Source organism: Sturnira hondurensis, unplaced genomic scaffold (assembly GCF_014824575.4).
Source record: "Sturnira hondurensis isolate 20B ecotype Veracruz unplaced genomic scaffold, ASM1482457v3 Scaffold0019006, whole genome shotgun sequence".
Lineage (NCBI taxonomy): Eukaryota > Metazoa > Chordata > Mammalia > Chiroptera > Phyllostomidae > Sturnira > Sturnira hondurensis.
In genome coordinates, this window is record NW_028091637.1 from 6,663,835 (window position 1) to 6,681,560 (window position 17,726).

The 17,726-nt window shown below is 36.9% G+C and overlaps 1 protein-coding gene across 5 annotated transcripts in view; it reads left to right on the forward strand.

Moving 5' to 3' along the window:
• Window positions 1-17,726, forward strand: part of CMC1 (C-X9-C motif containing 1) — a 72,901-nt gene that overhangs the window by 8,126 nt on the left and 47,049 nt on the right. Inside the window, exons 2-3 of one of the 5 annotated variants that reach the window (XM_037070842.1) lie at window positions 8,035-8,122; window positions 8,692-8,781. In XM_037070842.1, coding sequence (XP_036926737.1) covers window positions 8,739-8,781 — 43 coding nt within the window. In that variant the 5' untranslated portion in view covers window positions 8,035-8,122; window positions 8,692-8,738. Of the gene's footprint in view, window positions 1-5,756; window positions 5,791-8,034; window positions 8,123-8,691; window positions 8,782-17,726 lie in introns of those variants that run through there. The other 4 variants (XM_037070841.1, XM_037070843.1, XM_037070840.1 and 1 more) reach the window with 4 other exon arrangements.

The following is a 17,726-nucleotide window of genomic DNA, read 5'->3' on the forward strand; positions in this document are numbered from 1 at the left end:
AGGTGCTGGGGTCAGGGAGAACTTGGGGTGGAACCAGTATATTCGATTACGGATAAGTAAACTTTCATAAGAAAATAGAGAGGAGAAGATAGAAAATGAAGACAGAAGATTGAGCTGGAGTTTGACTTTAGCAGTTATTTGCTGGGTCATGTTGCAAGGTTGCTTTGCGCTTTATGTGCCTCAGCTTCTTCATCATACCCATCCTTTTCTTCTATGACCCCGTCCTTCCTTTGGCAAATATTTATTGTGCTTCTTCTGTGGATTATGTAAATGTAAGCTGATTTTGGGGGGTGAGGACGGTAACTTAACCACTGGGATGGCAGAATGGAGATTTGGATCATAGAAATGTTAAGTGGGAATTGCGATGCTGGTGGGACACGGGAATTGCCGATACGTTCTTGGAAATGTGGTAAAGTAGTTTTGCAGATAGAGACAAGCACCAAGAACTCAGCATAATAAACACAGTCTTTAAAAATAGAGCCTTGGGGGATTGCCACAAAAGGAAGAGGAGCAGATCTTTATCTTGGATGCCCTTATACTTTTTCTAGTGTTATTACAGTTGTCCAGAATATTTTTGAGACTCCTTTAAAATTTGCCTTCAGCATCTATAGTACATTCACCTTAATATCCTCCTTTTGTCCAAAAAGTGAACTTGAATTTCAGTCAGAGTTAGCCAAAACCAGTCTGGTGAAGGTGGGAGATGCTCGTTATGGGAAATGCTACTGCCACAGAAAGTTATATTATGGAAGAAAAGTTATATTATGGAACTGTTTTTCAACAGTTATGGAATTGTTAACTGAAACTGGTTATATGATGGAACATGTTAACTCCACCTGGTTCCGAAGGCTATGCCAAGAAAGTTACTGTGATTGATTGAAGCAAAGGTTGAATAACTTCTCAATAGAAAAGTAATTTCCCCATTCCATTATCAAAGTGGTACATGTTTCTTTGTATAAGTTTAGTGAACTGTTGTAAGATGAAGAAGAAAAACCAGTAGAGATAGGGTGGCCAGAGGCATTGAGGAACATTCATGGGTTTGAGAATAGTCTTTCATGTTCTCCGTGTACATCACAGGAAAAAGAAGCAGGCTGTTATTGCTGAGAAGGCATAGACATGCTGTCCTTGATTGCTTTCTCAGATATTTACTTTTGTCTCCCATAATACTGCTGACTTTCTAATAGATATCAGTGGGAAACTCTGCTTGTAGGAAAGATAGTCTTGAAGTTTTACCAAAGAAATGAATGTGAAACCTTTTTATTTAGGAAATCATGGTCTCAGTGGAGATTGCAGCGTGTTTCTAAAACTGGCATGTCTTATTGCATAAGTTGATTTCCTGCTTTGGTCTACTTAGAGATTTGTTGTCTCTTTCTGGCCTCATCTTGGTTAAAGTAATGTGGGTGGAAGAGGAAGTTTTGATACCCAGCCTTGTGCAGAATCTGAGGTCCAAGAAATAGATGCTTTTGGGAAATGGGCACATTTAGAGTCAACTAGGTGTTTAGTTACAATGAAAGCTGATAGGACGAAGTTCAAATGAAGCTAATGACTGTAGGACATAGGTTATTCTGAGCCAAAAGCTAGGCAGAAATAAGCACATCTGCCTCATTGATGTGTTTTTCATATTTTGTAAGAGTTTGAACTTATAAAAACAATTAGATTGTTGCTGATTGACTAACTCTTAGAAGGTATTTTTCAGCCAACTGACACATCACTCCTTTTGCTTTTTCTAAAATGATAATCTTCTCCATGGCATGAATCAGAGAATCAGAATTCTATTTAACTTTACTTTCTGGTAAAAAAAGAGAGAGAGGGAAAGAGACATAACTATTATGTAGTTGTAAATTTTGCTTCTTCAAAATGATGCTTCTGAAACAAACAGCTCTATGGGGTGTCCAGCCTCTGGGCTTCTCTGGGCCGCACTAGAAGGAGAGTTGTTTTGGGCAAGACGTTCAATATACAAACAGGAATGAAAACTGATGAGTGAAAAAAAGTTTTAAGTATATTTACGATTTTGTTGGGCTGCATTCATAGTCATCCTGGGCTGAATGCAGTTGGTCTGCGGGCCGTGGGTTGGACACCCTGGGCTTCCATGCTTCAGCATGGCTGTCTACTCGCATAAGCTTGTTTGCTGAGATCCCTTAAATAGGCCACCTTCTCAGGTGTGTAATGGTGTTGTGGGAGAAGATGCAGGACCTTTGTTCCATGGTCTTGACATTGCCATTTTATCAGAGACTTGGGTTGTTTCACCTCTGTGAGCATCTACTTCTGCAAAAATGGAATCAAAATACTTCTCTGGGAGGGCTAGGATGAAGACGATAGGCCATTATCGCCCCCGTCTTGAGGTTTCATAAACAGAGGCAGGCTGGAATATTGGGGGTGGGTGGTGTAATCTCTCCTACTACTGATTTTCTTTTATATTTTTGTTAGTTCAAATATGACTTAAAGCATAGGTGGCAAACACAAGGCCTGCAGGCCAAATCTGGCCCTCCACCTTGTTTTATCCAGTCTGGCACCTGGTTTCTACCTGGTAGTGCCAAGCTCCTTGCCCCTAGTAAAGGAGTGATTACATTTATACAGTCCTAAAATTACATTTGGCCCTTTGAAGGCATCCATGAGGCTGATGTGGCTCCCGATCAAAATGGGTTTGACACCCTGACTTAAAGGGAAGAAGGTAGGAAGAACACTGATTGCTGTCTTCATTTTCCCTCTGTAAGGGTATCTGCCCAGCCTACCCACTTCATCATTCTACACTATCATCATAGCAAGAAGATATGAACAAGCTGGTGAGAACATGAAAATCTGCTCAGAAGCATCCATATCTTTGTCCTTTTGAGGGGACCCGGAGTGTTTGAAGGCAGTGATTGCGAGTTCTGGCCTCGTACTGTGAGTGATGCCTTGTGCCTGGGCCTTCGTTTGGAGACGCTTGCTATGAAGTAAAGAAGAGGAGCCTAAAGATCAGAATCGTTGCTAATGAGGAGGCTTGTTCATTTGCTACAAGGTTTTCTCATCTTTCCTCCAGAGTAAATAGTAGCATGGAAATATCTTTAGAAGCAAATAAATGATACTAGGAAGTTAAAATATGAAAAGGGCAGTGTCTAGGTAAGAATCAATTTAGTTAAAGCAATTTCCTTACTGAAAAGGCACACCTTGCCCTTTAGGTGTCACTCCTTTCCGGTGAGAGATTCTGTCATGCTCCGATTTGCTCCACTGTTCTCTTTGCGGATGCGTAGCAGGTGCTGTCGTCAGTAGCCTTGTAATCTCGAGCTGCCGTATTTGCAGGAACATGTGAGCCCCAGAGCAAAATCTGAGCTAACAAGTTCACCCAGTGAAAAAGGTGAAAATTGACTTTCAGGTGGTGATAGAATGTTGAGAAGTTAGAGCTTTGGAAATTGTTCCTGGTGGCATTATTCTGACTCTTTATCTCCATATAAATTCATATCGGTATGTAGTAGCAAACTCTCAAACTTTGATTTTCTTCTTTTGGTAAGCTCCTGTACAGATGGATAGCGTATATGTATCACTTTGACATTGAAGGCACTGTAATTTTATGAATAAAAGTGCCATCTGTAATATTTGTAGTGATGAAGATAGCTCTGAAATATGTATAAAACCATAATTAGTTAAAAGTTGATATGTAATGGTTAGTATGCTGCCAGATGGAAAAATCTTTAGCGGGATTTATTTATATACTTTAAAGCCTGTTATTTCTGACTTAACATCCTAATCAAGACATCCTTTAGCCTGTACCTTTCTCAACTCCACAGATAATCAGTGTTCTAATTTTTATCACTATAGATTAATTCTGCAGTATTCTTGAGTTGTGCAGTATGTAGTCTTGTGTCTGGCTTCGTTTTTCTAAACAAAATTTTTGAGATTCACCCATATCGAATGTATCAGTACTTGGTTTCTTGGTAATGCTAAGTAGTATTCATCCAATTGGGCATTTAGTTTTTTTTCTAATTTTTAAACAGACTTGTACAAATTGTTTTCTGGACATACATGTATTTTCATTCATCTCATGTAAATGAATACTTAGGAGTGGAAAATAGGTTGGGTGTGTATTTAACTTCATAACATCACAAGCGGTTTTCCAAAGAGGTTTATCGTTTCACACTCCCACCAGCAGTACACGAAAGTTCCAGTTTCTCCACATTCTCCCTAACATTTGGTGTTCTCAGTGTTTTTAATTTTAGTCATTCTGGTGGGTGTAAATGATGTCATGGGTTTCATTTGCATTTTCTTAATGACTGGTGATTTTTAGCATATTTTCATGTATGTATTTACAATTTGTGTATCATCTTTTTGAAGTGCCCATTCAAGCCTTTTCTTCTATTTTTATTGGGTTCTTTGTATTTTTGTTATTGATATGCATGAGTTCTTTATATATTTGGTTCAAGTCCTTTGTCAGATATGTGTGTGTGTGTGTGTTGTGTTTATGTGTGTGTGTGTGTGTGTATACATATATATGGATAGTGAACACTTTCTTCTGGTCTGTGATTTACCTTTTAATTTTGTTTAATGGTTTTAATTTATGATCCATGGCATATTAAATTTTCTGGGTTCTGTAAATTTGGGGGTCAGAAGGTTCAGATTGATTATATCTTCATGTTTATCCAGGTCCCTGTTGAAAATAATTTTATTTTTTTCGTTGACTAGTCTTGGTGCATTTGTAAATTGGCTATATATTTGAAGAAGTATTTTGGGACTCTTTTGCTGTAGCTTGGTAGTACACCTTTCTCATAAGGTAGTGCAAATCATCCAAAGTTGTTCTTCTGTTTCAATGTTGTTTTAGGTATTCTTAGTCCTTGGCTTTTCCTTATACATTTTAAAACTTAAAAAAAATCATAACTAAATTTTGAACTAGTTTAAATGCATCAAGCTGCAAATCAGTGCCATTTCCATGGATCTGTTCTCCAGCTAGGTTCCCTAATGATACTGTCTCAAATAATCATAGTACGTGTCTGCATGGAGTGTGATAGTGCCTTTAAAGGGTCACGCACTGTCATTGGGGGAGAAAAATCTTGCTTTTTTAATGTAGAAAGCACTGTTGTACATACAGTGTATAAACAGATACACTGTGTATTTGTGATAGTAACATTTCATAGGAGAGCATTGGGAAAGAATGTCTAAGAAGGCTCCTTTAGGGGAAAAAGGAAAAAAGATTGGGATACAGTTATAATTCATTGTAACTAAGGAAACCAGAAATCGATGTTAGTGTAATACTGTCTATTCAGGTACATGTCGTAGCTGAATTTCCCGTTTTTCACATGTACTGTGGTGTGTGTGTAGTTATATGGCATTTTATTACATGTGAAGATTCAGATAACCATGATAACAGCTATTTAGCACACAGAACTGCTATATCAGCATCAAGAAATCCTAATTATCCCTTAATAGGCCACACTGCTTCCTCAGCTCTAACTAGTGGTAACCAGTGATTTGGTGTCCATCACTAATTTTGTCTCTTTTAAGAATCTCATGTAAGTGGACTCATTGAATAACTAATAACCCTTGGAGATTATCTTGTTTTCATTTAGTATAATGCCCTGGAATCCATTCCAGGTGCTGCTGTTATATAACAATAGTTTATCCTGTTTTATTGCCAAGTAATATTCCATTTTCTGGATGAACCATTGTTAATTCATTCAGCAGGTGAGGGACTTTAGGATTAATTTCTTATTTTGGCTGGTACTAATAAACCTGCAATGAACATTTGTGTACTGGTTTTTGTGTGAACTTAAGTTTTCATTCCTCTAGGGTAAATCCTAACGAGTATGTTTGCTGGGTCGTATGGTAAGTCTAAGTCATATGGTAAATTCTTTCACATTTATTAAGATTTGTTTCATAGCTCAGCCTATGGTTTCTTGTGATAAATATTCAGCTGTTATTGAGCAGAGTATTTATAAATGTTAGGTCAAGTTTGTTGATGATGTTGTTCAAGTACTTTACAGTTTCAATATGTAAATTTAAATCTTTCTCTAATCTCTATATCACATTTGTACATCATGGATTCATTTTTATTTTATCAGAATATATTGTCTGTTACTTCTTGTAGCAGTTTTTTAAAAAATATTTATTTATTTTTAGAGAGAAGGGAAGGGAGGGTGAAATAGAGGGAGAGAAACATCAGTGTGTGAAAGATAATCTGTCAGTTGCCTCTTACATGTCCCCAACTGAGGACCTGACTTGCAACCCAGGCAAGTGCCCTGACTGGGAATTGAACCAGCGGTCCCTTGACTTTTGGGGCTGGCACTCAATCCACTGAGCCACAGCAGCCAGGGCCTTCTGGTAGATTTTATTTTACAAAGTTCACAACATTATCTTCCATTTCCCTTGCTATTCTGTAATGTGGTTTTACCACAAGAAATGGAGTCTTAATTCCCCATCACTTGGGTATAGGCTGTCCTTAGTGATTTGAAATCATTACAGTGTAGCTTGAATGGTGATGCATGGCTTCATGACAGCGTCCGAAAAGGCCTTCCTGCTTTCACTCGGTTATCTTGGAAGGCTTGTTCTCTAGCCATTCTTTTTCAGATTGCCCCTTCTCATAACCTACCAACTGTGCTGTGAGAAGCCAAAGCAAATGAAGTGGCCATGCATAGGTGCTCTGGTTACAGTCCACATTGAGCCAGTCCTTTGGCCACTCCAGCCCAGGCGTCAGATATGTAAGTGAAGAAAGAAGTCATCTTGGAATTAAATCCTGCAGCCCCAGCTTTTGCAGCCGTTGAAATCAACAGTTGTCATTCGACTCTGCTCAGATGAGGCTTGAGACATTGTGAGGCAGAGGGGTCAATTCTGCTCTGCCTTCCTGAATTCCTGACCTGTAGGATCCCTATACAATGCTTATTTTACATCACTGAGTGTGATTAGTGGCTTGTCACACAGCAGGAGGGATAAATTCTTTTTCATTAGAGTCTGAAAGAGGTAAACTTTTCAGACCATACTGATCTGAAAATATCTTTAACTTTACTCTTAATTGGCTCTGGAATTCTTGGATATAAAGTAAGTCTTTCTCAGAACTTGGAAGTTATTTCTCCATTGTCTTGCAGCATCCACATCTTGTCAGTGAAACATGTAATCTGATTCTCATTCTTCTGCGTGGGTTATGTTTTTTCCCTTTGGAAGCTTTTAGGATTTTGGAGCTTCAGACGTTTCATCTAAGTGCATGTAGATAATCTATGGTCCATTTCTGTCCAAAAATTCACGTCTTTTATTTGCTTCAATATGTTTATTATACAAATTTTAAAGTAGTATTTTCTGTATTCTCTCTTAGGAGTTGGTTACTTCTTGATTAATTATAGTTAGTTTCTCCCTTTAACTGTGTTGCTCTTCATCTAATTAAGGTGATGCCTGGCTATTTTGTTGTTGGCTTTTGTTTGCTTTTTGAGATGCCTTGGTATTTTCTCTGCAAGTACTGTATCAGTCTGTAGCTACCTGAATCCAGAGGTTGTTGGGAGCCACATAGTACTAGGAGAAGTTTAGGGGCTCCTAGCCTTCCTATGTGTCACTAGCTGCTGGGAAACTTCCTGACCGACTTCTGGGATAATTACCCGTTATTTACTTCCTTTGCCCGTGGTCTAAAGGCAGAAGAAGTGACTCACTTGGCTCCTTTCTACCCTTGTATTTCAACCAGTAGTGTTTTAGTTTCTTCAAGGGAAGTCTTTTGCTTCCCATTTTTGCTGTTTCAGAGCATGGAGTAACACCCATTTTTAAAAATCCTCTCCTGAGGATATGTTTATTGGTTTTTAGGGAGCAAGGAAGAGTGGGCAGAGAGAGAGAAATAAAGAAAGAAAAGAGAGAGAGAGAGAGAGAAACATCAGTGTGAGAGAGAAACATCAATTGGTTGTCTCCTGTACTACGTGCCCTGACTGGATATTGAACCTACCACCGTTTAGTGTACGGGAGGCCATTCCAGCCAACTGAGCATCCCAGCCCAGGCAACACCCACTTTAGATGTCAGTTTTTCTCTTGGGGGAATACTCTGTGGCAAAATGACTGCCTCCTGGAATCTGATCTCATCTGCCTTTTGTCTTTTAGAGATTCTTCAGTTTGGGGCCCTGAATACAAATACCCTCTGCCTCTCAGGACTGTAGGAATTTAAGGAGCAGGTGGAACCCTGGAGCAGGTGCTCAGTCTGCCACTTTAGTCTAATTGTGGTAGTTATGTTTAAAATGCACAAGGATCTCATGGGCTTTGTTTTTATATGCACACATAGATAGTTCCACATTTTCTTCTGCCTGTTCTGGCCTTCTTAGGCTACTCGTATTACTAAATAAATTATTCGTGTGTCTCTTAATTTTGGGTCTCATTATCAATAAAAATCACCTATCCTTGAATTTCAGTATCAGTAAAACTCTTTTGGTGGGTTAAATTAATAAGGAAAAATTACAATATTTAGTCTGTGACTTAATTTTGACAAGACTACATGGAATATATTACATAAAACAGCAATATAGTCTGCAGAAATTTTTAGATGTTGCTTATGTCTGTCATGTTTTTTTCTTTTGTATATAAAAATAATTTGAAATAATATGCAGTGACTAAAGTAATTACAGTTTTTGAGGTTTTAAAACAGTCAGTTTTTAATATATTTGCACAGGCTTTAATTTAAGTAAACCAGAGTGCTTATTTTTCTCCTAAACAGGTGATGTACCTGTGACTTTACTATATTAAAGAAAGATCTTTTTTTTTCAGAGCAGCATCTCAGACATGTCGAAAAAGATGTTTTGATCCCTAAAATAATGAGGGAAAAAGCCCGAGAGAGATGTTCTGAACAAGTTCAAGGTAAGATTCAAATATTCATATAAAGATCAAATACATTTTTTATAATATGATCTGAATTTAATCCTTAGCCTTAGAGTCAAGTAGTCATTGAATTAATATGTATGAATTGCTTCTCACCCTTTCCCTGAGATGCCAGGGTTTCGGCTTTCAGAACTTCCAAGTGATATTCAATTCATTTACAATTTAAAAATATTCTCTCAAATTATTAGTAAAAATCACTCCCCCAAAATATAAAGTTACATGTAGAGAAAAACTTAGTATGAGTGTTTTGAAGAAAGAAGTTACTATGGTGGTTTTGATAGAGAAAGAAGAAACATAAAATGTAACATGTAGCTGGTTTTCATCTGTCAACATATTTATATAGGTACAGTATATATTCTAAGATGATTTTCTTGGGTGTCATTGTGTATTACTGCATTATTGATGGAATCCCCATAGTACTTACAAAGAGTCTGGGTTTTTTTTTGTTGTTGTTTAGTATTTGCAAGTGGAAGCTGTTTTAAATGTATGCACTGACACATATGCATGTTGTATTTTGGAGAATGTTTTAAAATGTGTTCCATAGCCTACTGCTGTATTCTCTAAATCTAGAGATGTATTGTTGATTAATATGTAAAGTGAAAAGGTAAGAAAAGCAATGGAAGGTACAATATGAGGCTATAATAGTGGGTGATTAGAAAAACAGGTGGGCATGTTACTACAGAAGTGTCTTTTAAAAACAGGCCGCCTCTGCCCCGACCAGCGTGGCTCAGTTGGTTGAATGTGATCCCACAGAGTGAAAAGTTGCAGGTTTGCTTCCCCGTTGGAGCACGTTCCTGGGCTGTAGGTTTGGCCTTTCCGGGCACTTGGCAGAGGCAGCACATTCGTGTTCCTCAGATAAGTGCCTCTCACCTTCTCTTTCTCCCTTCCCCTCTCCCTAAAAGTGAATAAATAAAATCTGGAAAAAAAGCCACCTCTTAGAATGGATATCCGCCCCCCAAAATAGTCGTAAAATTTCACCGGTGTAGGCTGTTTTCCTGGCTCCCTTTCCCGACTTCCCCCTGTAGTCTTCACTGACGGGCACAGTGACTTACACAGGTGATGGCTGCACCTTCCCCGCAAGTTTCTCTGCGGGGGGCCAGGCTGTGTCAACTGCAGTTCTGTGACTTTCGGTGCTCGGAACATTGCCATCCCTTGGATAGTATCTCCTTAGAGAATGGCCTTGCTATTAATGGCTGGAGGCAGTGAAAAAGGAGAACTATTTCCTCAGAAGCTACATTATATGATGGTCATTTCTGTTTCTTAAATGACTTACTAGGACATACCAGTTTTAAATCCATTTATAAATTTATAAATTAGATGGAAATTAAATTCATAAATGTATTAATAAGTTACTAATAATTTTATTAGTGTCATTCTGTGGCATTACTCTTGCTTTCATTATGAATTAGTTGTTTATTCAGAGTACTTCCTTCTACCCCCACGCCCTTGGGTGTCAGGAGAAATGAATCCACTGGTACCTGCGGGCAGGGTTCGGTGTACATCTGGCCCTGGCAGGTGTCCTGCTGATAGTGTCAAGAGATAATCCTCCACTTGCCTCATAGAACTTTAAACCATATATATATCCTGATTCAGATGGGGGAGAATAACACTTAAAAATCAATAATAAGGTTATAGGGTTAGGGTTCCCTTTTCACTACTGGAAAATTTACTTTAATAAGTAAATAGTCTAAAGCTATAAATATGAGTTATATTTATGCAGTTTTATAACACATTACTCTGATACCTAGAATGAAAGAAAGCTTTTTACCCCCATGATATAGATGAAAACACAGAATGATTGTACAGCTTTGGGTTTCAGAACTATCTTTTCTTACTCTTAGATAATGAAACTTTGTTTTTGATTTTTGAAATGAAAGAAATATGGTATAAATTTAAAATTTCATTTGTGTTCCACAACTACCATATTGTAATAGTATGGGAGACAATGTTTAATTTTTTCTTTCGTATCAGAATTTGCCTAGGCTGCTTACAGGGTTATGTTTCTTTTTAATGAATATACTTAAAATCTTATGGAGACCAAAAGCATCTTAAAATTAGGGTTATTTCAACTTATTTGTAAGTTTTACAACATATTATAACAATGAGTTTTGAACATTTGAATTTTTATGGATAATCATATATTGATTTTTTTTAGGCCATATGGTCCAAAACAGTGTTTTAGAATCTAAAATTGATTATTTTACGAAGGAATAACCTTTGGTGTTCTCCCTGTTTAACCGTGTGAATTGGGAAAGAACATACACTGGTGTCGCTCAAGTGGCAGGACAGCAGCTACGTTTACACTGAACAATAAAATGTAAACTAGAATCAGGATAACTTCCACTGTAGTTTATTTACTATCTATCACCTTTGCTTTATTAAATAATTATAGGGTCTTATATAAAAGCATTACACTTTGTATACTTCTTGGATAAAGATATAGGAATTTTAATAAGTGATCTGACTTTCTGCTAAGTACCCGAAACATGATTCTGTAGGAAAGCTTTTCTGTTTGATTTTTTTTTCATGTCATTTCAACCCAGTTGATCATAAGGAGTGGGTCAGACTGCCAGCAACTTAGGTTTGTGAAGGGAATGGAACAGCTTTTCCAGGGACAAAGAGAAATGAAATCACTTTCAGTAAAAGCAAGATGCCTCATTATAGTCACCAACAGCAGTTATTGACAGCTACACTTCCTATTAACAAGGAGCATTTAACTAAGAGTTTGGCTGTTGGATCTTTGGACTTGATCTAATTTGCTAGCATTAATTAGTTTCTTTTGAGCACAGACACTTGGTGCTCACAGCTATAGATTTGGAGGGCTAATTAGGATAGAAAATTGGACAGAATGGGGTAAGGCATTAACCTTCAACCATTACCAGCTGGGACACTGATAAAGACCACAGAGTCCAAATGCTCCCTATTGATGTGAAGAGTACCCTAATGAATATCAATTTCAGCCAGGTTGCTATATTCTTACTAGTTCTCTCTTCATTATAAATTTTAACCAGCTTCTATGGTACCTTCATTATCTATGTATACACTGTTGGTTTTTATTATACACTGATTTAGTCTGAGTTGCACATTTCACCTTATGTTTTAAATATGATTAAAATCTAGCCTAAGTAGCAGATAATATTTAGAGCGTTTCATCATTATATATCCCAATAGTGAAATTTAACTTTTATCTACAGTGACATGATTCTAATTCTATAATGAATTTTTATAGTCACAGTAACACCGCTGCCATTTCAATAGTGACAATTATAACCAGAATCAAGAACATCTTAGCTTTTGTATGACAGTTAAGCAGTTTTTATTAAACTGGTGTCCACTTGAAAATCTTTGCCTTTATAAAATAGATATACTTATTTATTTATTCTTTCTGTAGAGAAAAATAGTGTTCAAAACTTTTACTTTTGGAACTTAACTTTGATTTGATGAGTAAAGATGGCTTGACCTATGGATTACATACAGAACTGAGAAGCCTGATCTTCCTTCTGTATAAACTCTGACACGATTATAAACTCTATTAGTAAAGCACACATTGAAAGAAAGGCTATTGAACAGTTGATTTAAATAGAAAATTCAACTTTATAATATTTTTTTTTTGCCAGGGATATTGTTGGCAGTGAATAGAGACATTAAAATAAATGGCCAAAGTGTGCCGGTAGACATTAATACAGTGAACACTGAGTACATTGGGAATGGAGCTGAAGGAAAATTCTAGAATGCCTGATCTCCCTTCCATCTTATCCTCCTCCTAAAAGCCAGACTAGAAACCCCATTCCACCAAGCATGGTAGTGGAATCACTGCTTTTCCTTGGGTCTGGGAGTTGCCAGCTTGCGCTATTTTAGGAAAGTGGTTGATGACTCTGGGGGTCACTCTCCACTTGGTGACTTTTCCCATGTACTTGACTCACTGCTAACTTAAGGATTTATGTTTTCGATATGAGTAATATTTTAAAAATATTTTGTCGCATATATAGTAAAGTATGCATTCTAGTATTATAAATTTCTCTTCTGGAAATAGAGCCTCCATAAGAGAGTCGCTGAATTGCCATGTTTTGTAAAAATTCTTCATTATATTTGCTTTTTTGAATCGCATAGTTGGCATTTGATATCAAGCCTTTTGCTGAAAAATGAAGTTTACTTTAAAAATAATGAGAGCCTTTTTTTTCTTTGCCATGATCAAGACCCAAAAAGTCCTATGTCTTTTGGGAGGCCTGGAACTTTCTATAGCCTAGCTATTTTTTCTTCCCAACTCCTGTTTCTCCTATATCATTTTCTTCTGTTGCAGTGCTTTTGATCTTAGAAATTGTATGTCAATAGACAAAAAACAAAATCAAATTAAGAATGCTAAGGATCGTCTTTCAGAGGTTTGCCAGTAGAAAACTATAAAAAAGTCATTAAAACAAATTGGACACTGTAAATGATCAAAGTAATCAGTCTTATCTCTATGTTACTTGAACCTGCCAAAAATTTCATTTGTTGTTTGAATTGTGCCGTTACCACATATATTTTCGCTGTGTAACCAGTTCACCAATGTTAACTAACACTGAAGTGGAAATGTGACATACCTTTACACTGTTTTGGAGGTATTAGGAGGATAATATATAAAAATCACCAAATACAGTGCTATCTGTTAAACGTATTATGCATGTACTCTAAGCAATATGAAGAGATGTAAGGTGTAGTTCATCCCCTTTGGAGCTACGCCGGACTGTGTTGGGTTGCTACCCACCCTGAATTGGGTGATCTGCTAGGAGGATTCATAAGACTCAGCACATAGTCGTATTTGTGGCTAAGATTTGTTCCAGTGAAAGGATACAAGTCAAACCAGTAGAGCGAGAAGGCACACGGGGTTGAAGTCCAGAGGAAACCAGGTGCAGGCTTCCAGGGGTCCTCTCCCAGTAGACTCACTCAGGGTGTGCTTAATTCTTCCAGCTATGAGTTTTGACAACATGTGTACAATGTTGTCCACTAGGGAAACTCATTTGAGACTCAGTCCTCAGAATTTTTACTGGGACCTGGTCACATGGGCAGCCTCTTCCTAGCATGCATCAAAATTTCCGGCTCCCAGAAGGAAAGCAGGTGTTTAGCATAAACCATATGGTTTGCACAGTAAGGCACAGTGAGCCTCTTCTTTTGAGTAGGGAATGCTGGGAATGCTCCCGGATTCAAGTTCTCAGATGTCAGCTAAGGGCCAACCTTGCAAGCAGCTCTTTCTGGTGATCAGGCCTGCCAGTGTCAGGTCTGCCATGTTAACTTTTTTTCTGCAAATGTTCGTAATAAAGGTTAGTAAAAGTAAGTTAGCAATAAGTATTGTGCGTGCCTGTCGGGCCTGATGTCATGCCAGTAGCATCGTGAGTAATAGACCTGTATAGGTCACAAACACAGCTGAATTGTTTTACAGCTGAACGAAGTTCACACTGGTCATTACTCACTGATTTCATAGCCCTCATTTACATTAAACTCATATCTCTATTGTAGGATGAAATGGCTTATTGTGATTGTTTTGTTTCTGAATAACAAAGTAATTTTGTAATAAAATTATTTATAATTTGACATAAATAATCTTGAATAAAATGGCTAGTTGCATTCTCAGTAGCCAGAGAGAAAGGTTCAGTATGTTTAGTTTTGAAGTAAGTTAAATTTTAAGTGCTAAATCTTCTAAGTGACTAAATTAGCATTGAATTTTGTTCAGACAAAAGGATTTAAGCTTTTAAGCAACTAATTTATGCAACTCATCTTTGAAGGCATGAGTGTGAAAAGTCTGTATTTGAACACAAAAGCAAAGAATTACATGACTTGAAAGTTTAGAAATATCATTAAAATGAGTAAATATTACTAGTGTAAAATGAGTTGTAACTGTTCTGCATGTACATCATTAACAAGTTTTTATTATTTTCCTAGTTTTCACAGACATTAACTTTTAATTATTTTGGTGTAATGGGCTTATTTTTCATCTTATCAGAAATTAATTTAAAATTAAATATGGCCTCTAAACAGTACCGTGTCCTTGTATATGAATCTGAGAATAAAATCACACTTAAGCTGTAATGTATAAAAGCAACATTTTATTCTGTGCTTAATTACATTTCATTTACAGAGGAAATTTACATGAAAACAATGCTGTGCTATTTTCCTGAAGCAAATTTTACATCAGATGTTATAGATCACAGTTATAGCCTCATATGTGTCTTGTCTTCCAGTTCATTTTTGTGGTTTACTTTTTTTTAAAAAAGATTTTATTTATTTATTTTTAGAGGGGAAGGGAAGGAGAGAGGGAGAGAGAACTATCAATGTATGGTTGCTTCTCATGGGTCCCCTGCTGGGAACTGGCCTGCAACCCAGACATGTGCCCTGACTGGGAATCGAACTGCAGTTGTTTGGTCCACAGGCCCGCGCTCAGTCCACTGAGCTACACCAGCCAGGGCTTGGTTTACTTTTCTGATGGTTGCAGAATATAGATTATATCCTCAATTACATAAAGAAGTAGTTCTAAATAGTAATAATTTCTTATGATTTATTCAAATTTGCAGAATATTATTCAATTAAACAGATATGAGAGAAACTTTATCTGGCATCATATATATATTTTTGGCATCATGTTTTACTATATTAGTTGTCTACAGTGTGTCAGCATCTGATAATACCATTTGCATGTATTAGTATTAGTCAGTTATTACATCACTAAAATATGTATTTTTATAAAGCAAAAATAGAATTTTCAGATTCCTTTAAGCACTTGATGGAATCTTAGGGTTATATGGAACATAGTCATTGAAAAATATTTAGTGGGTATTTCCTGTATGCCAGTCACCATTATATGAATGGTGAATAGACAAAAATCTTTACCATTACAGCCCTTACTTTCCAATGAAGGAGAGAGATACATATCATTATAAGCAAATATAAGTGATCTGGAGAAAAAGAAAGTTGGGTGAGGGCAGAGGGGAATGCTGGTGTTAGAATGGGGCTATGGTATTTGATGGGTGGTCCGTATAGATTTCACAAAAAAGTGCGTTTGGACAAAATTTTCGAAGGAGGTGAAGGAGTGATACTGCATGCATTCTATCAGTAGGAAGAATGCTGTAAACAGAAGGACAGCACGTGGGGAGACTGGAGCACTAGGTGGAGTGGCATGTTTGAGGGATATCAAAAAGGTCACGGTGCTTAGGGTGGGTTGAATGAGGAGAGAGGAAAGTGAGCAGTTGAGCGGATTGATGGGGGGCAGAATCATTGAGGATTTTGTGGTATTGAGGTCGGGTAGGTACTAAAGAGGGAAATGGAAAGACATTGATGGCTTAGAGTATGTCTGAGAGAGGGTCTGATTTACACTCACTGCTATGTGAAGAATAGACGGAATAGGGGTGTGGGCAGAATCAGGGATGCCAGTTTAAGGGTATGAGTGTGATAATCCGAGTGACAGGTGATAGTGGATCAGAAGGGTGGTTACAATGGAGATGGTGAGGATGGGCACATTGAGGATAGTTTTGACGAGAGAGGCAAGAGAGAAAGATATGACTCCCTATTGTGTATCCTGAACAAGTAAAAGGATGGAGTTGTAGTTAACAGAGATGAGGAAGACTGGGTATGGGGAAATTTTATTATTTTAGTTTTTGGTTATTGAACAGTCAGGAGTTTGGTTTTGGGCATTAACTTGGAAGTGTTTAGATATCTAAATTTGAAAGCAACGTACTAGACAGTAGTAAAAATTGATTACTTTTTTTGAAGGAAACGAAGGAGTAGAATGTTTTTATCCAATTGTAGTGGTTCTGGTATTTTTCTAATGTTTTTGTGTAAGTAGACAAGTTTTTCATAGTGTTCATTTGGTGTACATTTTCAGCTTGGACAGTAATAGATTACCAAGTGATATTTTTATTTATTGGGTTTTCTTTTAAGATTCCATATAGATCAGTTCTCTTCCAGAATAAACTGGAAGAGAATAGATTATATGTTATAATCTATTATTATTATTAATAATAATCTATTATTAATTATATTAATTAATAGATTATATTACACCCCTATTCCATCTATTCTATTCATAACTACACTGATTGGTTAAATCAACCAACCTCACCTCAGTAGTACTACATGCAATTTATGGTACTGGATGGATACAGTGGGGAATTCAAGGATATGGTCTGTCTGACACCACAATAAAGAGATTAAATTACCTGTTTAGTATCATATGATTTGTATATATTGGAGTTGATATTAGAATTTATATATCTTAATTCCCAGTCCAGTGTTCTTTCCACTTTAGTGTAGCATTTGACTATGCCAAATATACCAAATATAACTTTTCTGTGCCAACTTTAATTAGTTGGAAATGACTGCCTAGCACATTGTGAATGGAATCAGTCAGAGTGTCATTAGATCAATTAGCTGTGTCTGTCAGGACTGGTAGATTTGGTAGGTGGTGATATGCTTTGCCTAATATTTGATTTTTCTGGCCTATTTGCTGGTTTATTTCTTGTTACCTCTTTCTAGTTGCTGGATTGTGTTTGCTGTTTATTTATCCCAGACTTTGCCAAGATGGAAAAGTTCTTTTCCTCCTATTGCTTAAGTAATTTTTAATATTTTATTTTTGGGGGACACTTCTAATATTGCTTCATATAACATTCTTTTGGGAGCTGTAGCTCTGCATAAACAAACCACAGACCCATTTATTTATTTGCTAAAAATGCAGTCATATCTACATAGCATAATAATTTGTTATGTGTTGAAATTAAGTGTTTTCTTTTATAAATTATAATTAACAATATCTACTTTGATGGTTATTTTTCACTGAAATTTACTGAAAAAATTTTATAATTGTTCAATTACAGTTGTCCCCATTTTTCCCCATTGCTCTCCCTTGTCTTGCCTAATCCTTATGCCCACATTGAAACCTCCCCCCATTGTACTTGGCC